The 18,846-nt window shown below is 41.1% G+C and overlaps 3 protein-coding genes across 5 annotated transcripts; 1 reads left to right on the top strand and 2 right to left on the bottom strand.

Moving 5' to 3' along the window:
* Positions 1-7,158: 7,158 nt before the first annotated feature.
* Positions 7,159-9,076, bottom strand: LOC115746998 (beta-1,4-xylosyltransferase IRX14). The gene is made up of 3 exons (XM_030683008.2): positions 8,349-9,076; positions 7,645-8,196; positions 7,159-7,558 (listed from the first exon to the last, which is right to left on the bottom strand). Exons 1-3 carry the CDS (start codon positions 9,038-9,040, stop codon positions 7,360-7,362), a joined length of 1,443 nt encoding a protein of 480 aa, XP_030538868.1. The 5' UTR covers positions 9,041-9,076; the 3' UTR covers positions 7,159-7,359.
* A 2,757-nt stretch (positions 9,077-11,833) lies between these two features.
* LOC115746999 (tRNA-dihydrouridine(16/17) synthase [NAD(P)(+)]-like) lies at positions 11,834-16,379 on the top strand. 2 transcript variants are annotated; one of them, XM_030683009.2, is made up of 4 exons: positions 11,834-12,404; positions 14,696-14,802; positions 15,356-16,052; positions 16,083-16,379. In XM_030683009.2, the coding sequence occupies exons 1-4, from the start codon at positions 11,934-11,936 to the stop codon at positions 16,122-16,124; spliced, it is 1,317 nt and encodes a 438-aa protein (XP_030538869.1). In that variant the 5' UTR covers positions 11,834-11,933; the 3' UTR covers positions 16,125-16,379. The 2 variants fall into 2 exon arrangements, with proteins under 2 accessions (XP_030538869.1, XP_048135970.1); XM_048280013.1 differs by having other exon boundaries at positions 11,861-12,404; positions 15,356-16,379.
* An 891-nt stretch (positions 16,380-17,270) lies between these two features.
* Positions 17,271-18,532, bottom strand: LOC115747002 (protein IRX15-LIKE-like). 2 transcript variants are annotated; one of them, XM_048280018.1, is made up of 2 exons: positions 18,413-18,532; positions 17,271-18,376 (listed from the first exon to the last, which is right to left on the bottom strand). In XM_048280018.1, the coding sequence occupies exon 2, from the start codon at positions 18,355-18,357 to the stop codon at positions 17,416-17,418; it is 942 nt and encodes a 313-aa protein (XP_048135975.1). In that variant the 5' UTR covers positions 18,358-18,376; positions 18,413-18,532; the 3' UTR covers positions 17,271-17,415. The 2 variants fall into 2 exon arrangements, with proteins under 2 accessions (XP_048135975.1, XP_048135971.1); XM_048280014.1 differs by having other exon boundaries at positions 17,271-18,382; positions 18,413-18,517.
* Between the last annotated feature and the right edge of the window lie 314 nt (positions 18,533-18,846).

Below are 18,846 nucleotides of genomic sequence, written 5' to 3'. Positions count from 1 at the left end.
GAATTAAGAGTGCATGTTAAATAACCGCAAATATTATAAATTTCGATATAGGAACCATATTAGTAATGTGTACAATCTATAATTCGAAATTCGAAATGTCAAATTATTTGAGACAGTGATCCGCCGCACGGGATCTGTGGATCTTCTCCCATTGATTTGCCCTAAAAAAGGTTGCTTTCCCTGAAAATAAGAAGTCGAATTCCACACTCTTTTGACGGCGGCAATAAAGAGGGAGCCACGTTTCTTGGACTCTGAGAAATGATGAATCCTAGTGGGAGTCAATAAAGTTATGGCCATGCATTTAATGGATTAATGGGTCTCTCCTCCTTCCACAAGCCAAACTCGAACTCTTGTTTGTTTCTCTGCAACTCATGATCTTCATTTTCACTGCAGAAATACAACTGATATTTAGCTGCTCGCCGGCGTCAGATCAGCGTAATGACATTATGGATTTTATTTACGGATATCTCGAACATACTCATGTTATTTACTTCGTTTCATCCTATTTTATTTGCTTTAGTTGGGTACCTTGTCATGTTAGAAAGGCAAAGGGAGAATAGTTTTGTAGAAACTCGGGCTCGCCTCTACATTAGGGAGGTTCAAGCTCTTGCTTTAGTATCGCGCCCTATGCCTTAGGGTCACCCTCAAGAGTCATGAACATTCGGGCTTTTTGTAATCATTCAATGTGGCCGAAACAGGAGGGATGTTGCGCCCGATAGATATCAGTCAGTTTCTAACCGACGTCTAGCATCCTAAACGATATTAAAAGAAGAAGAACAATAATTTGAATGACAAAAATAAAATGAAAATGATCGAAATTCAATAGTACATAAAATCAACTCGAGTTGGCACAATTGTTTGGAACCCCAGAGTATTTCCAAATCGAGAACTGGTTGTATTTTCAATCTGCACCAACTGCATGCAAACTGTTTCGATAAGAAATTTTGCTCCATGCTCCACGTATTTGCGTTTACAAAAATATGTTACAGGAAAGAAAAAGAATCAGATTATGACCGCGGACATGATAGAGGACGGGCATTACTCTTCTCCTAGACTTGCGTGACACCTACCTATGAGAGTAAGTTCCTAGCATGTGCAAGATCTATTGTCTTCACTTCAATTTGAATCTTTAAGTCACCTTCCGGACATTAAAGAGGAGGACATTTCATCAGTTCAACTTGTCAAAATATAAAAGGCTTCTACCCACAGAAATGATCCGATTCTTTTTCGCAGCAAAAAGAGGGCCAGGCTTGGAAAATGAGATTTTCCACTATACGACATAAATTTCTAAATAAGGCGGGAAGAAAAAGGAAAGAGAGAGAGGGGAGGGGGGGGGTTTGACGATACAGGCATTGTTTGTTTCGCAAAATGAATGATTTGAAAAATATATCCTTGAAAATGATTGCTAGTATTGCTTGAAATAATTAGCCTGTTAAAAATATTTTCATTAGCGGTACTAATTTATGTTTGAACATTTTCGCATAATATGAATATGTTTTTCGTTAATTCATTTTTATAAGCGACAGTAGTGAACATTTTAGGAAATTATTTTATAGATCATTCATTTTTTTCGCGAAACGAACAGAGGCGTAACTAAAGATTATTTTCACCGACATTGAGTTTTACAACCGAGCGATTTGAGAGGTCATGACTCCCGTGATTGAGAAAAAAGAAGAAGGCATAGTCCTATTTGTCACAAAGATATTAAAGAGAAGGAAAAGAAATCAGCAAGAACATTAAAAATATAAAATTAAAGGGATCGATCGATTGATTTCATATGCTTTCACTCAGTGAAGATGGCGGGAGATGCTGCAGAAGAGCTGCAACATCCACGCTACCGAACAATTTGTGGGGGGGCAAATCCAGCCAATCGCAATTGCCCCCTCTGGGATTCGACCACCTTATCCTTTGGCACGAACATTGATTCAAACCACCCTTCCTTATTTTATGTAGAAACCTGCCATATTTTGTGCCTGCAACAACATTCATTGGGCGTGGTCAACGGCTGCGAGAGTTAGATCACAATGTCCAGCTACCATTCCACCCTGTCTTCTTCAAAGGTACCAAATTTTTTCTGGCCACTTCTCGGTCGGTTGGTAGTTCATGATTTGCTTCTGACCCTTTCTAATCTTGGCAGGGATGATTGGTTCAGGATGCCCCTGCCTGCTTTGTCGTTGTTTTTTCCCTCTCTTGAATCTGCACTTGGATCTTTAACTAACCCATCCATTGACCATCAGATTGAGGAGACCAGAATTCGGATCATTTCAGGCTACAAAATTAGAAAAACTTACCTTGTACCTATGAACTTTCAACACGTTGCGGTCTCTATACAGTAATGGTGACAAGTACACCGAACCTAGGTGGGTGCCAAAGCCGTAATTACTAGAGAGCAATTTCTCGACGTGTGCTCGTCATCGACGCTGATGCGAGATGCGGTGATTGGCCGCCATTTGAATTTTGATGAGATGGCAAATATGTCTTTGTGAAACAAGCCAGTCTCTGTAAAAAATATCAAGTTGATTCACTTTTTAGATTTACATGTTTTATTTGCTTTGTAGAATTTGCATCTTATGAAATGAATATGTCCGTTCCGACCAAAAAAAAAAAAAATCCATGTACTTTCATTATTATTCTAATGTAGTCCCCGTGATTTCAATCTTATGTGATCAACTCCTCATAATCGCATACAATGTTTAATCATGACAATTAGATGGAGGAGACAGCAGTTTGGATAATTTTCAGTGCAGAATATGAAAAATTCTACTTTCCGTCCCTATACTTTTATTACCTTCTGTAATGAAGCCCGTGTACTTCCATTTTGTCTAATTAGATGTACGTAGAGTGTCTGATCAAAGTCCAATTGACACGAAATCTGGCCAAATCCAGCATGGCCGTCGGAGGACGCTAGAGTAAGACCTGGATTAAATGTTGCGTATGTGAATGCCCATCGAGGGGCGTAGATAGTGAATGCATAAATTATTTTCTCGTTCTCCCACCCGTTCACTATCCGCTGTCGGCGCCCATGTAGTCCTTATTGTTAATCCATGTCATCGTCCGACATCCCTCCGCCAGCCGAGTCAATTGGATTAGGTTGGATATTGTGCCGAAAGGACTTGATTAGATATTAATGTGTAAGTGGAAGGACTTGATTGAAAAATTGATAGCATAGGGACTTGATTAGAAAGACAGTAAAAATGCATGGGCAAAGAGTATAACATTTCTTTGAAAGTAGGATTAGTCGGTGATTAATCTTGGAGAGCACTTTGGAGAAAGCTTTTGTTTGGGTCACCAAACTTTATGCTACTTAGGTGGGGATTACCCGCATATAAATTTAATTAAAAAATTAAATATGAATGATATCCATATTCACAACCCACTTATTGAAGTTGTAACATCCTGGTTTGATTGGGGCGGGGAGTGATCGTAGGGGCTAGTGAGCCCGGATAAGGAGCGGCTCCTCGCAGGCTTCTATGATGGTGAAAGCGGCCGAAAATCAAACTGTGCATAGATCAAGGAGAGAACAATTCTGAAATATATAAGTGAAAACTAAAATTAACTCACGGATGCATCTTTTGACGTAATAGCAATGCTTAGCTTTGACACCCTAAACTAAGCGTGCTTAGGTGAGAGCACTCCTAAGATGAGTGATATCTTAGGAATGTGCCCACCCTATGGCAAAGGACAAAATCGTGAGGGTCGATATGGGACGAGCCAAAGCGGACAATACATCGTTGAGTTAATCCAAGATGCCATAGAAGCACCATTATAGGACATGGACGCAAATATGTCCTTTTTTTGCTGAAAAATGAAAATTTCAAATTGTCGCCCGGTTCGTCATTGTTCTAACGGAATACTATCGGAGAAATGACACATTCCGATTCTATGGATATGCTATTATAGTGTGTGGATCGAGCATATGCAGTTCCCGAAATCTTATCATGTAGATTTCAATTCTCAATCTTTTAGAACTCGAAATACCTTGCGATCCATTGAAAATGGCATAAAACTGAAAGTTAGCACAATAGGTTTTTTTTTTCATAATCTTCAGGGTACCCTATGACTTTCTTTTGTCAATCAACAGAATGTTATGTACCAATAATGTATTCAAAGCAATATAAGCAAATCAAACTTTAGAGAACCACGACATCTATTTTGCAATGACAACTCAAATTAGAAATTCTGGCCAAAAGAATAAAAATATGGGAATAACTAGGGGTGTGCATGGTTCGATTTGGTACAGTTAGGCGGTCCGGTCGATCCAATTTTCCCTTGGAATCAGAAACTGGACCACTCGGACATCGGTTCCACATTGAGGAACTAGGGACTAGATTGGTAACCTCCAAAACCGGACTCAATTGATCGGTTCGGTCCACTCCGGATGATTCTCGATATGATCAGTCCATCTTGCTTACACCTAGATTTTAATATGACACGTACCCATCATAAATTGGAGTCATCATTAAGCCAGTCAAACGAGAATTTTCACATTTCTATGGGATAATTTTGAGGATGACCAACGAAGGGAGACGAGAAGGCAACTTCGACTTCCAAATGACTCCATTTGCTATGATATCAGGTTCTCCAGAGAGAGGAAGGGAAAAAAAAAACTTTGGTGTCCTTTTAGCGTTGCTTAATTTTGACTCAGAAATTGAAAACGATTTTGCTAGCATAACAATTTTTGTATGACTATGAGAATAACAACATATCGCGGGTCATTAATTCTTGAAGAAGTGGACGTCACAGCGATTCCTTGATAATTTATTTATTTATTTATTTTCGTGATCTAGAATAGACCGTTAATCTCACAGTAGTTGATTCTCAATTAAAGAAACTATGGCTCTGTTTGGCAGTGATTCTGATCCTCCGTTTCTGTTCCCAGAAAGAAAACAGGATCAGAAACATGTTTGGTAATGAAAAAAAAATGCTTTTGATTCCGGTCCCGGGAACACTTTTGGACCATTTTTCAGAAGCAAAAAAAAAGATGATTCCGGTATTTTGGAACACTTTTGGGGATCATTTTTTTGCACGATATACTTATGACTTATCCATCATACTTATAATTAAAATTTTAATATAAAATGATATTATTTACAAAAAAGTGCACGTGGATTTTCAACTTTACATAAATTAAAATAAATTAAAATTCAATTTTAAAAATTGCTAAAAACTAAATTTCTTAAATTAAAAATTTTATTTAAGGTAAATTTAATAAAAAAAATTAAAAAATTAAGAAATGGGGGAAATAAAAAAATATTTGGATTTTTAATTTAATAATTTAAAAATAATTTTAAAAAAATTAAGATTGAAAAAAGCTAAAATTTTGAAAAAAAATTCTCGTTACCGATTCTTCCCCTCCCCCCTTTTTTTAAAAAAAAAAATTAGTTTTTTGTAAAATTTTAAGCCTATTTTTAAATTCAATTTAAATTTATATTTATATTTAAAAAATTATTTTTTAGAAAAAATTTAAATCTAATTTATTTTTTTATATTAAGGGACCTCTAATACGCATGTTTTTTTTTAGCTATTTTATTTTTTATTCTAATTAAGTTTGTATTTTTTATTTCCTATTATGTTTTTTCAACTTTTATCTTTTTTTTATTAAAGACTGGACCCAACCCTTCGCGTCACGAACTAAATCTCCATTTTTTGAGGTGCACAAAAAATTTATCGAGTTAGGTGAAAAAAAAATCAATGTAGTTGAGTTGCAGGTCTTGTAAACTTGTACGATGTGTAATTACAAGAGTGCAAAACTATAGGCGATTGCACAATGAGGAGCTTTTCTTTCATTTTTTTTTTGATAATCAATCTAAAAGTCACAATAAATAATAACAAACAAATGATTTAGACAAATTCTGTAAATGTAATATGAATTACTTTTTAAACAATATAAACGATCGCATACTCATGACTAATCGACAAACGAATTGGGAACGGAAATTTTGTTGCTTTTTTTTTTTTTTTTTTTGCTCCATAATCACTATTTGATTATTTTCCCTATTCTTTGCCATCACATGTGATTATATAATTATTTGATTTAAATGAAAAATTGGGAATGAAAATTTTGTGCAGCTACTAAACGCATTTCTGTTCCAAGAACAAAAATTTTAAATAGTTACCAAACGTGTTTTGATTCTAAAAAAATCATCCATGGAACAGAATTAAAAAAAAGTGATTTTGATCAGAATCATTTTTTGAAAACAGAATCACCGCCAAACAGAGCCTATGTTGCCGATCGCCGAAGGATCGGACGTTGGTCGGAAACTCGGAGGCGATTCGCGGACCCTTGTTTCTTTTGGGCTGCTAGGTGAATATCTGGGCTGAAGAAATCCCCCAAAACCATAATATCAACAGAGCGGCCCATTTGATTTTTCGATAGGCGCTGAGCTTTGTTTTTCCTATCTTTTTCTGTTCTTCATATTCGCAGAGTAAAACATCAGTTTCGACATGAGTTAATTCAAGAAAAGCGACTCCTGCCGCTAAGCATGGCGATCTCGTTTGCATAATCTGTGTTGTAATGGGATTTTGAAGTTTTTGATTGGTCAGCACTCAGCACAAAATGACTTTCCAACTACCCTGATATCAACCATAAGAATCCTGTCTAGACAGGGGCCGTCCATCTCACAGGAAAATGAAATCAGTGAGCCAAATACAATGCGAAATACTTTTTTTAAATTTTTTACCAGTTCCATTGGACGGCTCAAGAGCCGGTCCAATCCGGTCCCGTTCCAGGGACCTCCGGCCTGGCCATTGGTTCCTGAGGAAATTGAACCAAGCCGGACCATGCTCCCCCTAATCCATTGTCCATCATTTTATTAAAGGGATTAACGAGGTTGCAAGTTTTTGTCGAAGTTTTGTCTGAATTTTCGGTCAATTTCCCTGTTTTCGAGATTGTGGACCCTTCAACAGTTCTAGTCGAAACAGCGAATCGAAAAAGCTTGCATTGTAACAGGCCTTTGAATCCCTGCATGGACAAATCCTGCTAGCCACTCGGTGCAACGGAACCACCAGCTCGCCTGATTAACTATGATCATATCTCGCGGGGCCTAGCGGTCTGGCATTTTGACGTCAAGGCAGGATCCATGATCCCACAAAGATGTTGAGAGAACTTTTGCGACTTCTCTTACAGTCAAAACAAATGTCATGGCACGATCCATGAAGTTCTGTTATACCAATGTACAACTTCTGTAACGTACAAAACACAATGAAACAGGGTGTGAACTGATGTGTGCTCGCGATCCAGATCGACCAAAGTGGCTAATTTCGGAGTTCGCCTAGGTGAGCGCAACCTTTAAATTTGTCCAAGCCGAAGCTTGTCGAGTTCCGAGGCCGTGCATCTTCTCCGGCTCTTAAGATAGTCTGTCAGTTTTCTACAGGTTCCCTTCTGAGCAGCTGCGGTTTGGCTGTTTCGGTCTCGTGCCTTCGATTTTCAGTTGGGTGCTGGTTGATCTCCTCTTCATCGCTGCTTGCGTTTTCCGTAAATGGGAGTTTGGGAAAAGCATCAGGCCATGGAGTGCGCTTCGAGGGTGCCGGGATCCCCAAGGGCGGGTCTATAAGCCATCTGCATAATACAGGGGAAGAGAGAAACTCCATTGTCAATCAACAAAAGACCTGATTATCCGAGGCATTGTGGATATTTTTGCTCACCCCTTAGGGAATTCGGTTCCGGGACGGGCTTCAACACGAAGCCGCCAAACCATGAGCCGGCGGCTGCAGTTTCCTAGTGGCTCCAATGCCGAAATGTCTTTGAGCAAAGACATGGGGCTATCAACATCATTATCCCAATTGGGCGAGTCCAAGTCCCTCACCCATCCCGGCTTACCTTCAGCATGCTTCCACAGCATCCTAGAGTTGAGTGCGAAACCGGCCCATTCCAGCTTTCCCGGCAAAGGCGAGCCCCGATCATCTACATGAGTCGCTCCACCGAGCATGTTAGGAGACCCGTTATCGGTGCGCCAGCCTTTGAACTGATTGGCTGAATCGCACACCGGACCTTGGATAGGAATTAGCGAATTGCTTTCATCCATGACTTTCGAAACGGCTTGGTCCGATTCATCCACGGTTGAGTGCGGAAGGATTCCCAGGGAAACAGCGCCGATCCACTTCACAGCCTGGACCTCGTCAAAGAGCTCCATGCTGTGAATGTTGCTGTCGTCGGCGAACATCACAATGCCGTCCAGATTCTTATCTCGCACGATTCTGATACATCAAAATTCTCCGCATTAGATTCAGTTTTGAAAACACCAAAGAAGATCATACGGCTCCCACTAATGTTCAGGACGGTTCAATTTCAACCCTTCCCTAAACAATAACAGAAAGAACAGGAAAACATATCAAGAAGTCCCGCTCACCTCAATGCATGAACTCTCATCTTCGCCTCCAAACTGTGCCGATCCTCCCAGGCTTCCGGCATCTCCTGCTTGAACCCCACGTGGACAGTCCTCAATCCCGACCTTTTGATCAGCAATGCCGTCTCGCTGGTCACTCCGCCTGCCTCCACCACGATCCATACTACCTTGTAGGGCACAAGCATCAGCGAGTGCATCAGCGCCGTCAGATGCATCGCCTGGAATGCCCTTACATAAGTCGGCGTGATCACGATCAGAGACCTCGGGTTGGGATTTTTAGCGGTGAACTGAGCCCTCTGTTCTCTCTGCACTCTCTCTATGATCTGGTGCGCCTTCATGACCTCGACGGGCTCCGGGTGCGGCCAAGGCCGGACCTGGATCCCATGCCGGCCCACAGCCACGTGTGGTGTCGACTGATTGACCGGGGATTGGCTCGGGTCCGAGAGAAGGACGATAGGATCGTAGGTGGTTGTTTTGTCAGTGGCGCGAAGCATTGGTGACGTGGAGTAGAGGAGGAAGACGAATAATCGAGAGAAACGGAAGCCGAGCACGAGGCTGCCGAGGCAGCACACGGCGTGAACCGCCAGCCAGAATATTGTCGCCGCCGGCGACTTGGAGGAGTCGGCCGGCGATAGCCCTCGGAGGGCGCCGCTCTGGCCGTCGGCGTGGCTCTGGGGCATTGCCAAGAACTTCATCCTCTGCTCTATCTCTCTCTCTCTCTCTCTCTCTCTCTCTCCCTCCCTCCCTCTCTCCACAGTGCGAGCCGATTCATATGAAGGGCGGATGGTCAGTTGGAGTAGGAAGGGAGGTGGGCGATGGTGACGGGTGACGGAGACGGTGGTTGAGTTGATGTTGGCCATTCCATGAAGTCCATGTCCATCGATGGGGGGGAATCTTTGGGTTGAAGAAGCAATTGCCCAAAGTCTATAAAAAAAATTGTTCTCTCGTTTCCTACCAACTGCAGAATCGAAAGAAGAGGATACAGCAAGGTCGACATGAAGAGATTTATTGGGTGGCCGCTCTTGGACAAGGAAGATGAGAGGTCACGCTCTCTATGCGTCGTGGTGCGACCTGAGTGATCGGAAACCGCCCCGTCCTTGAAACCTACGACACGGACTTTTTCTTTGGTCGAAACGACACGACTCGAATGACATGAATTTGAAGGAATTACCAAAAAATTTCTAGATTAATTGTAATTATACCAATTCATATCTACATAATTTTTTGTGTCAATTTAATTCTATATCTTTTGCATTTGTGCCATATCCGGCTAATTTTGACCAGCCGATATTGACGTGCGCTCTTTTTTTTTTTTAAATGATATTTTAATAATTCTTTTGATTTTTTTGTGACTTTTTCTTTATTTCTTTTTCTTCTTTTCTTTGGTTTTCTTTTCCCCAACCCTTAGTGCCGGCTGACCCTTGCTAGCAACCCTAGGCGAGGGTCGCGACGCTCGAGGCCGGTTAGCGCCGCGGAAATTGTCGACCCCGGGTGAGAGAGGCCATCGCGGCCGTTGCCCGCACCGTGCGAGGGCCGCGACGCCCTCCCCGGACCTAAGAGTGGGGAAAAAATTAAATAAAAAATTACAAAAAATTATTAAAATGTTAATAAAAAAAAGTCCACGTCCGGTAGTGTTACGTCAACTTCGAATGGACAAAATTGGCCAGATGGATTGAATTGGAAAAAATCAAAATTTTTAGTATTGAATTGACAAAAAAGGTTTAAGTTGAATTGATACAATTGCAATAAATTTAGCATTTTTTGGTAATTCTCTCGATATATTTATTGAGAAAAATATAAATTCAAACGTGGCCTGATATAATTTACCTAGAAATCGTTCATAATTACCTCGTTTTCACCCATTTTAAATTTTAAAAAAAACACCTCATAACCTAAAAAAAATTATTAAAAAAACACCTCATAGTTGTGTTCAAATGTTTAGATGTTATAGGCCTATTATAAATAATCGCTGTGGATACAATGACATGGCATGAATTGCCAAATAAAGGCAATAGGTTTGATGTAATCACTATTGATTCCACTTTATCGCCAGAACGGTTGGTTGTTCAAATTCTAAGGAGTTAGTAATAGTAATCCTGGCTAAATGTTGTTAAGCAATCTTCTTCTCATGGGGCGCTTCTACTTAGGAGTGAGCAAGATAGACCGGATGAACCGGCAACCGCCCGGACCTAATCGCATCGGCCAATTTGGTCCGATTCTGGAGGTCACTAGTTCGATTCTCGATTCCTAAAAGTGGGATCGGTATCCGAGCGGTCCAGTTCCCAATTTCAAGGGGAAATCAGATCGGACCGGACCAAATCGATAATTTTTTTTTAGTGGTGCAACTTATGTTCATGTGATTAACATGCAAGAGATTTTCAATTTGGAGCCACTATTAATGGTTTACGGTAGGTTTTAATGGTGCAACTTAGATTCATGTGATTAACATGTAAGAGATTTTCAATTCGGAGCTACTACTAATAATTTACGGTAGGTTGATTAGAAGCCTAAATAAGTATCAAGAGAAATACAACTAGAAACGACACCAAGCAACTACGGGGATTGACACTAATGGTAGACAGAAGCAAAGGCAACAACAAGCAACAGCGGTGCGCCGGAGAAGTGGTTGTAGTTTCGGCCATGAGATGTGTCCTTGGCCAGAACTTGAAGTTCTCTTCCTTCTTTGCTCACGTGTGCTCTCCAATTTTCTGAGCAATCATGATCGTTCTCAAAACCCTAGACTTAAGGTTATATTTATAGACTAATGATTTGCAAGCTTGGGGCTCAAAGTTTTCTCAACCAAAATCTGAATTTAAATTAGGTCCTGAAGGGCCTAAATTGCACGAATTATTGTCTAAACCATTAAGGAATTTGGCCAAGCCCAGTCAATAGGCTAGCCGAATTTTGTGCTAATTACAGGCTTAACTATGTATTTTTCTTGGCTTAATTTAGCTTTTTACGGATAATTGACATTTAATTAAAAGTCTTTTTCAATTAATTAAACATGAAAGGGTGGAACTACGCTCAGAGATAGGCCTCGAGGCCCTCGTGAATTTCGGCACACCCCCATTGCGTTGGCCGGATATGCCTTGTGGGCTCCCGATCCGCCGTGTGTCAATTTCGCTTCAATCTCATGCTGTTGGTCCGATTAAATATAAATGCATGATTGCTAAAAATTAAAATGAAAAAGGATATAATTATTTTTGGCAGGGACTAAAATTACCTCCTAATTTTTATGTAAAAGTTAATGGTCGAAAAGGGTAGTCAAAATTTATATGTCCTCACTTACACGTTTACCCATGAATGTATTAAGAAGTGTCTGAAAAAACACTAGTTAGTATTTTCTAAAACAAAAGACGGTTACGTTAGACCGAAAAAAAAAAGAAGAGGAATGTGCTGGAAATTCGTTATGAGATCTGCGGTAAAATTAACTTGGCTTACTTATTCCCCTCAAAAGGCGAACTTCTCCCCTGCTGTCTCAGATTCGTTGGAGGAACCCTTCTGCAACAGCCTCAAAAGGACAAGGGCGGCGGCGGCGGCGGCGGCGGCGGCGATGGGTGGCGTCTTCTTCACTACCGTCGGCCGCCCATGAAACTCAAACCCTACAACTTCATCCTCTCTCTCTTCCCCACCTCCAAAACCCCTCCGAAATCCTCCATGGCCGCCTCTTCTCTCTCTCAAACCTCCACCAGTTTCCACACCTCTGCCCCTCCAGAGCCGCCCCAAGACCTCGACGACCTCCTCAGCTCCGACCCACGATCCCAGGAACGTGAACCGACGCAATCTCACCCTTCGTCGGTAGACGATGCTTCGCCGTTTTCCAATGGGGAGCCGAGCCGGTGCTTGGGCGCCTGGTCGAGGGCAGAGCGCGCCTGGGCTCACTGGGCGAAGCTCGGCCGACCGAAGCTGATAGTGGCTCCGATGGTGGACAACTCTGAGCTCCCGTTCCGGATGCTGTGTCGCAAGTATGGCGCCGAGGCGGCCTACACGCCTATGCTCCATTCCAGGATCTTCACCGAGAATGAGAAGTACAGGAGAATGGAGTTCACTACCTGCAAGGTAGATTTTGTCAAAGTTGCTTTATTTTTGGGTTGTGATTCTGTGGTTTCTTGCTGCGCCATTGCTCTGTGTAATTTGGTCCATTTTGTCTGGGTTAGATTGGGATTTAAGTAGTTCTGTCCTCGGGAGAGAATACTATATACCACCATTGATTGCAGTTTAGACTTGCTTAAGCTGGCTTAAGTTGGTGACTGAGTGGAGGCTGATTGAGGTGATAGTAACATGGTGGAGCAATTGTAGATGTTTTGTGTTGTGTTGACTTGATAAGAGCTGTTAGCTCTAGTGCTAAAGAGCTGCAATCAACTTGACTAAAATTGCCATGGCACTTGGAATAGGCGACTAGATTTACGATTAAAGAGGTGTTTCCTTTATATGAGTGTCTCTATCATGATGTGCGCAATGTATTGCTGACTGGATTGTTCATGAGGATATCTTGGTTTCTTTGGAGGAATGTAAAAGCAGATAGGGTGTTCAAATCTCTGTCTATCCACAGGGGGCTGGCTCATCTATAATAGATGTTGAGACTGTGTTAAGTGTGCTCATGTTTTTTACTATCAGAGAGGAGTATGTTAAATCTTCAGCTCATCAACCATCATTTTACTTAAGAAATGGTCCAATTTCATACAATGATATTGTTAATATTATTCTGTTTGCGGTGTCTGGTGATGATATGTATTTGTAAAGATGGTTCTTTGCATTATTATTCTTTTGAATAGGGTTATTCAGAACGAATGGCTTTTGTCGTTTTTAAGGAAAATCATTGAAGGAATCATTTCTTGTACACTTGCTTTTCTTTGCCCCAAAACTCATCCTATTCAATTCTTATCTGAATAACAAGAGATAGGTATGGCTATTGAATTCCCTGTGATCCTCAGATCTGTGCCTTGTTTGGGGTGGTTTAATGGGCGCATGGAAAAGATGCACATCTCGTTCAAGAGGAGATGGTATTTGGCTTGCCCCACCCTGTATCCGTGCCGGCAGAGAGTTATTGCCAAAAAGAACTTATCAAAATGCAGAAGCTACTAAAGTTTACAAGGAAAAGATAGACACTGACAAAAGTCTACAAAACCCTATTCTTCCTACTCTTTCACTCATCCACTTCCAAGAAACCCTCATCCATGAGCACCTGTTCTGCTCAATGTGGCAACCCACACAAACTAGAACTTCATCACATCTTTTAAGTCTTTAATTTATTGGCCAGAACTTTTTCTAAGAATGATGATCCAATTCAGAACAAGGCCAACATTATTTTGTATGCGGATTCTGGCGAAGAAAGTGGTATACTTGAGGAGATGGTTCTTTCCACTTACTTGTCTTTTTACTAGGGTTATATTGCTGGATGGCACTTGGGGGTAAAGAACAGGCAAATCATTCAGGAGCTATCCCTTGTATGCTCAATTTTTTTTTTTTTTTTGGGCTGAACAATTGAAGTACAGATAGTGTTACAATGGGCTTCATTCTGAAGTTCTTTGGCTTTGATAAACTTTTAATCTTTTAATTTCTATTGAAAGAATGTATGCACATGTGATATGTTCTTTGGAATTTGCTATATTACCAGTATTTATTGTGTAATGGAGAAGATATCTCTATGTTATTGGCAAATATCTAGTGGACTTCTCTTGCAGTCAATCTTTGAAATTGTCATGGATCCTTGGAATATTTTCGTAGTTATTAGTAATGAAGAGTTGGATCTTAGAGCCTTATCTCCAGTGTGACAAACTTGAAGGTTTCCAACATATCAGCTTAATTATCCATATGTCATATTCTATCCTTCTCCGAAAATGGATGTCTAATGCTTAGATCTATCAATTAGCATCCTCTAAACTGTTTTGGCCCTTGATATGTACCTATATTTCACTTCATAGAAGTCTGAAAACTCATCTGATATCTTTTTCCCGAAAACTGATCTGACATTGGACTGTAATTCATTTGAACAAAAGAATATTACATTTCATTGCCAAGGAAAAAAAAATGGCTATTGCTGCTGGTTTTTGTTAGAGCATCGTGTCTAGCTTTGACATTAATCTGTATCTTTGAATCTGCTGTTATTTTAATTCTGTTCTAGCACTTGTGAGTATCACTTCAGATTAATGTGTAAAGTGGCATGGTTATTTGTTTGATTTATTATTTTCAGCGTGTTTCATGCAAATGGAGTGAGGTGTTTTAGTTTTGACTGACTTTAGACGACTTTTGATGATTCATACAACTATTCTAGGATGAAAAAGTATGTTTTGTTAATTTGTCAGTCCGGCCTGTAATGTAATTTTTCTGTAAATCTTTTGAATTGGCAGGAGGATCGCCCATTATTTGTTCAATTCTGTGCCAATGATCCAGACACTTTGTTGGAAGCTGCACAAAGAGTGGAACCTTATTGTGATTATGTTGATATAAATTTGGGGTAAGATGTGATCCATCATCTTGACGATGTATCCTTTTATTTATGTTATAAATTTGGGGTAACATTTGATCCATCATTTTGACAATGTATCAATTTATTGTAACATGATACATTTTCAGTTGATGTAGCATATTGACTGGTACACACTGAAATAAGTAAGCATGTCATATGTTCTCACTGAAAGGATTTTTCTCTGATTGCATAAAAATACACAGGAGATATGACAGATTTAATTGACTAACTCATCTTCTGAACTTATTCTTCTTTTTTATTTTATTTTGTTTTATTTATTTTTTCGGGGTCTTCTGCTCAAAATATTGCTGACCGTCTTAGGCCTTATTGAGTGTCATAGCATAGTTATGATCCAATATGATGTGATACCTCCTTGATTGTGAAAAAGTTTTGAATGAATTTGGAAGATCATCTAAAATGAAGATGAAGTGGGGCTTGTCTTAGATTGTACATCCTGTATGTGACAAGGAACAACTGATGTCTTGCGTTAGATATCTTGGGTTATATCATAAAAGTGAGTTGGTAATTTTGCACTCTGCAGGTGCCCTCAGCGTATTGCTAGGCGAGGAAACTACGGGGCATTTTTGATGGATAACCTTCCTTTGGTAAAATCCCTAGTACAGAAGCTAGCCGTCAACTTGAATGTCCCGGTTTCTTGTAAAATCAGAGTCTTCCCAAAATTGGAGGATACACTTACCTATGCCAGGATGCTAGAGGAAGCTGGATGTTCTCTTTTAGCTGTCCATGGACGAACAAGAGATGAGAAAGATGGGAAGAAAATTCGTGCTGATTGGTCGGCAATAAAGGCTGTAAAAAACGCTCTAAGCATACCAGTCCTCGCCAATGGAAACATACGGCACATGGATGATGTAGAGACCTGCTTAAAAGAAACCGGTGCTGATGGCGTGCTTTCAGCAGAGTCTCTCCTAGAGAATCCAGCTGTCTTTGCGGGGTTTCGAACTGCTGACTGGATAGTTGGAAGTGAAGAAAGCCACAAAGATGGACAGCTGGACCAGGCAGAGTTACTGGTGGAGTATCTCAAGTTTTGCGAAAAATACCCTGTCCCGTGGAGGATGATTCGTTCTCACATGCACAAGATGCTGGGAGATTGGTTCAGGATTCATCCGCAGGTGAGAGATGAGCTCAATGCACAATCCATACTGACCTTTGAGTTTCTTTACGGTCTGGTTGATAAGCTTAGGAACTTGGGACTAAGAATCCCATTATATGTTAAAGACATGGATCCAATCCCATTATATGTTAAAGACGCGGATGTTGAAAGGATCTCAGCCAATGGTTCTGCCACTTAATCATATTTTTACATTTTAAGCAGCAGCAGGCACCAAAGTTGGGCCTGGTTTATTAAGTTTACTGTAGTGTTGTCTATGTCTGATTCTTTTTGTGCTATGCTGGCCAAAATGTTTTTCAAGGTCACTAGCACATGGAAAATAGAGATCCCTCTTTCTCACAGTGAAGTGAACATGTTATGTGGAGGAAGTTTTGTTGTGGGATATCTTACTGAGAACGTCTTGACTTGCGACCATAGTGTTTATTGTTCAGTTGAACTTTACCATGTATTAAGTGCAGGCTGCTTGTCGTGTTGCTCTGGCTAAATACATGTAATATCTGGGGTTCAAAGTAGCCTAAGGGCATCTTAATTATTTTCTCAAGCTTTACGAGCTTTAACGGGTTCATCTCTGTTCCATCTTATATAGGTGCGCTTCTAGGAGTGAGAGTTTTTCGGTCACTTTTTGATAGATGGGCTTTCTCTGATTGTTTTGATTACCTGATCTTGGGATGCTCCTTCAAGCATGAGCAAGGAGATTGAACCATTTCGCTTGCTTCCGGGCAAATACTGGGTATATTTGCTAGTGGTTTGGAACAGCGCTAAGCAATGAGTGCAAATTAAGATTTCCATGACTGACTGGCCTGCTTTATTTTGGAAATACTGCAATTCATTCTGAAGTAGATATGGTCCAGCTGATGCTTAGCATCCAATCACAGAAACCTGCTTGCTTTGTGAACACATCATACTATTTTTAAGCCTTGTTTGGCCAATTAACTGGAATTCTTAGCTCATCTGTTAATTTTGGTAAACTTTAGGTGGATATCTTATTCTCTCCTGGCATCTACAGTTCTATACTCATGTCTTAGAACAATGCATCTTTCTGGTTTTCCACGTAATGAGAACTGAAATGTTTGGAGGAAAGTAACATCTTATCAACATGTATATGCAAGTGAACCTCATTCAATTATTGCCGGGACGGATATATTTAGTTCATCACTTGGTGGTTTGGGGTTGCATTTGCAGTTACAGAAAGAAGCTTACAGAGCAATATATTATGAAAAATCGAAGCTCATATCACAATGAAAAAGCTGGAAATGTTCAATGAGAATTCTCTATACCTCAGCAGACTTTTGAAGAGACGAGAACATCCTTCAAACAAATACCAGAGAAGGGTGAACAACTGGAGATTTCAAACGACTTGTGCAATTTGCTTGGCAAAAATTTATTTTCCATCCAGGAAAAGCAAGGCTTTGCGTGATAAATTATTGACTTTCTTGCATAATTTTTGATTACGGTGAACATATGGTGATATGCTAGCGAACAGGGTGATGGAGCCGATGAGTGCGGTTGCCACAGAAGTGGAAGCTGTTCGGGTCCATCCTCTCCAACACAAAGTGGCCAAGGTTCTCTGTTGACTCCACCAAGTTCTCTCTGCACAAGAACTCCTCACTGTATGCCCTCTCCACCTCCCCGCTGAAGTCGTGCACGAGCACATGCGTCTTCGGGTTCCCGCCCTTCTTGCTCCTCGCCAGGACTCCCGCCGTGAATATCGCCGACATCCGGCCCGGCCCATTGGGCCACTCCTCGCGGGGCCCATCCACGAGGATGACGTCCCAGTCCACCTCGTAGGCATGATTGGGGAGATCATTGATTGCCAGCTTGCACTCTGAGAACAAGAGGTTCTGCACGGGCCTGCACTCGTTGCGCACTTGCTCCCTCGTGGAGGCAATGAGTTCCCGCATCTCGCTCATCTTGGTCGTGTACTGGACGTCGTAGGCGTCGATCTCGGGATGCTTTTGCTCAACGTATGCGGCGTAGTAGCGGTTTTCGTCGATGAAGATGGTCCTGCCGTTGTGGTTGAGGGCTTTCCAGAGGAAGGTCTCGTGAGTGAGGCCGAACACTAGGAAGTTGCAAGGGGAGGAGCATTTCCTCAGGACATCCGAGATGGGCTTGAGCTCGGAGTAGGACATACGGAAAGAGTCGTTGGACTTGGACGCATAGAGAAGGAGGGTGTTGATGACGGTCGATGGCAGAGGCGCGTTGCTATAGGCGGTCGTGGCGGAGGGAAAGGTGGCGGCGCTGGCAGCAGAGGCGGTGGTTGTGGAGTATTCTCTGGTGTAAATGAGGGTGACGACGAAGGCGGTGGTCAAGAAGGAGATGAAGGCGAGGAGCCATAGGCGGTTGGAGCTTCCTTGCTTCTGGATGTAAGGGTGGAGGAGGATGAGTCTTGTGTTGCTGTTGTTCACGTTCTTCATTTTTCTCTGAGAGAGAGAGAGAGAGAGAGAGAGAGAGAGAGAGAGAGAGAGAGTTTTACCCTCCTCTTGTAAACTTGAAGATCCTGAACTTAAAATGAGGCAGAGACCTCTTTGATGCTTTAAAGGAGTGAAAAGGGGCTGTTGGTAAATGAGATTTTAAGGAAACGAACCACCATCATGGCATATAACATATGATAGAAAATACTAGAGAGGCTCATTTTATTACAATCGGAACATGTTGTATTAGCCACAACGTTCTTTTTTCTCTTTTAATTTTTCATTTTGTGTTCTCGCTATGCTACAGGTATATCGCTATCTTCCTGAACAGCGATGAGTAAAATTTCTTAAGAATAAATTCACACGATAATAGTTAACTATTCCTAAATTGATTATATGCTTTGATCGGTGCGATTTGATTGGTCACTCTTTTTTATCCATGAAAATTAATGGGATGTGAACTTCATTCAACTCCGACCAAATAAAAAAAAA

The sequence above is a fragment of the Rhodamnia argentea genome, chromosome 1, assembly GCF_020921035.1.
Source record: "Rhodamnia argentea isolate NSW1041297 chromosome 1, ASM2092103v1, whole genome shotgun sequence".
Classification (NCBI taxonomy): domain Eukaryota; kingdom Viridiplantae; phylum Streptophyta; class Magnoliopsida; order Myrtales; family Myrtaceae; genus Rhodamnia; species Rhodamnia argentea.
Note: the sequence above shows the minus strand (reverse complement) of the source record. Positions and strands in the feature narration are given on the sequence as shown.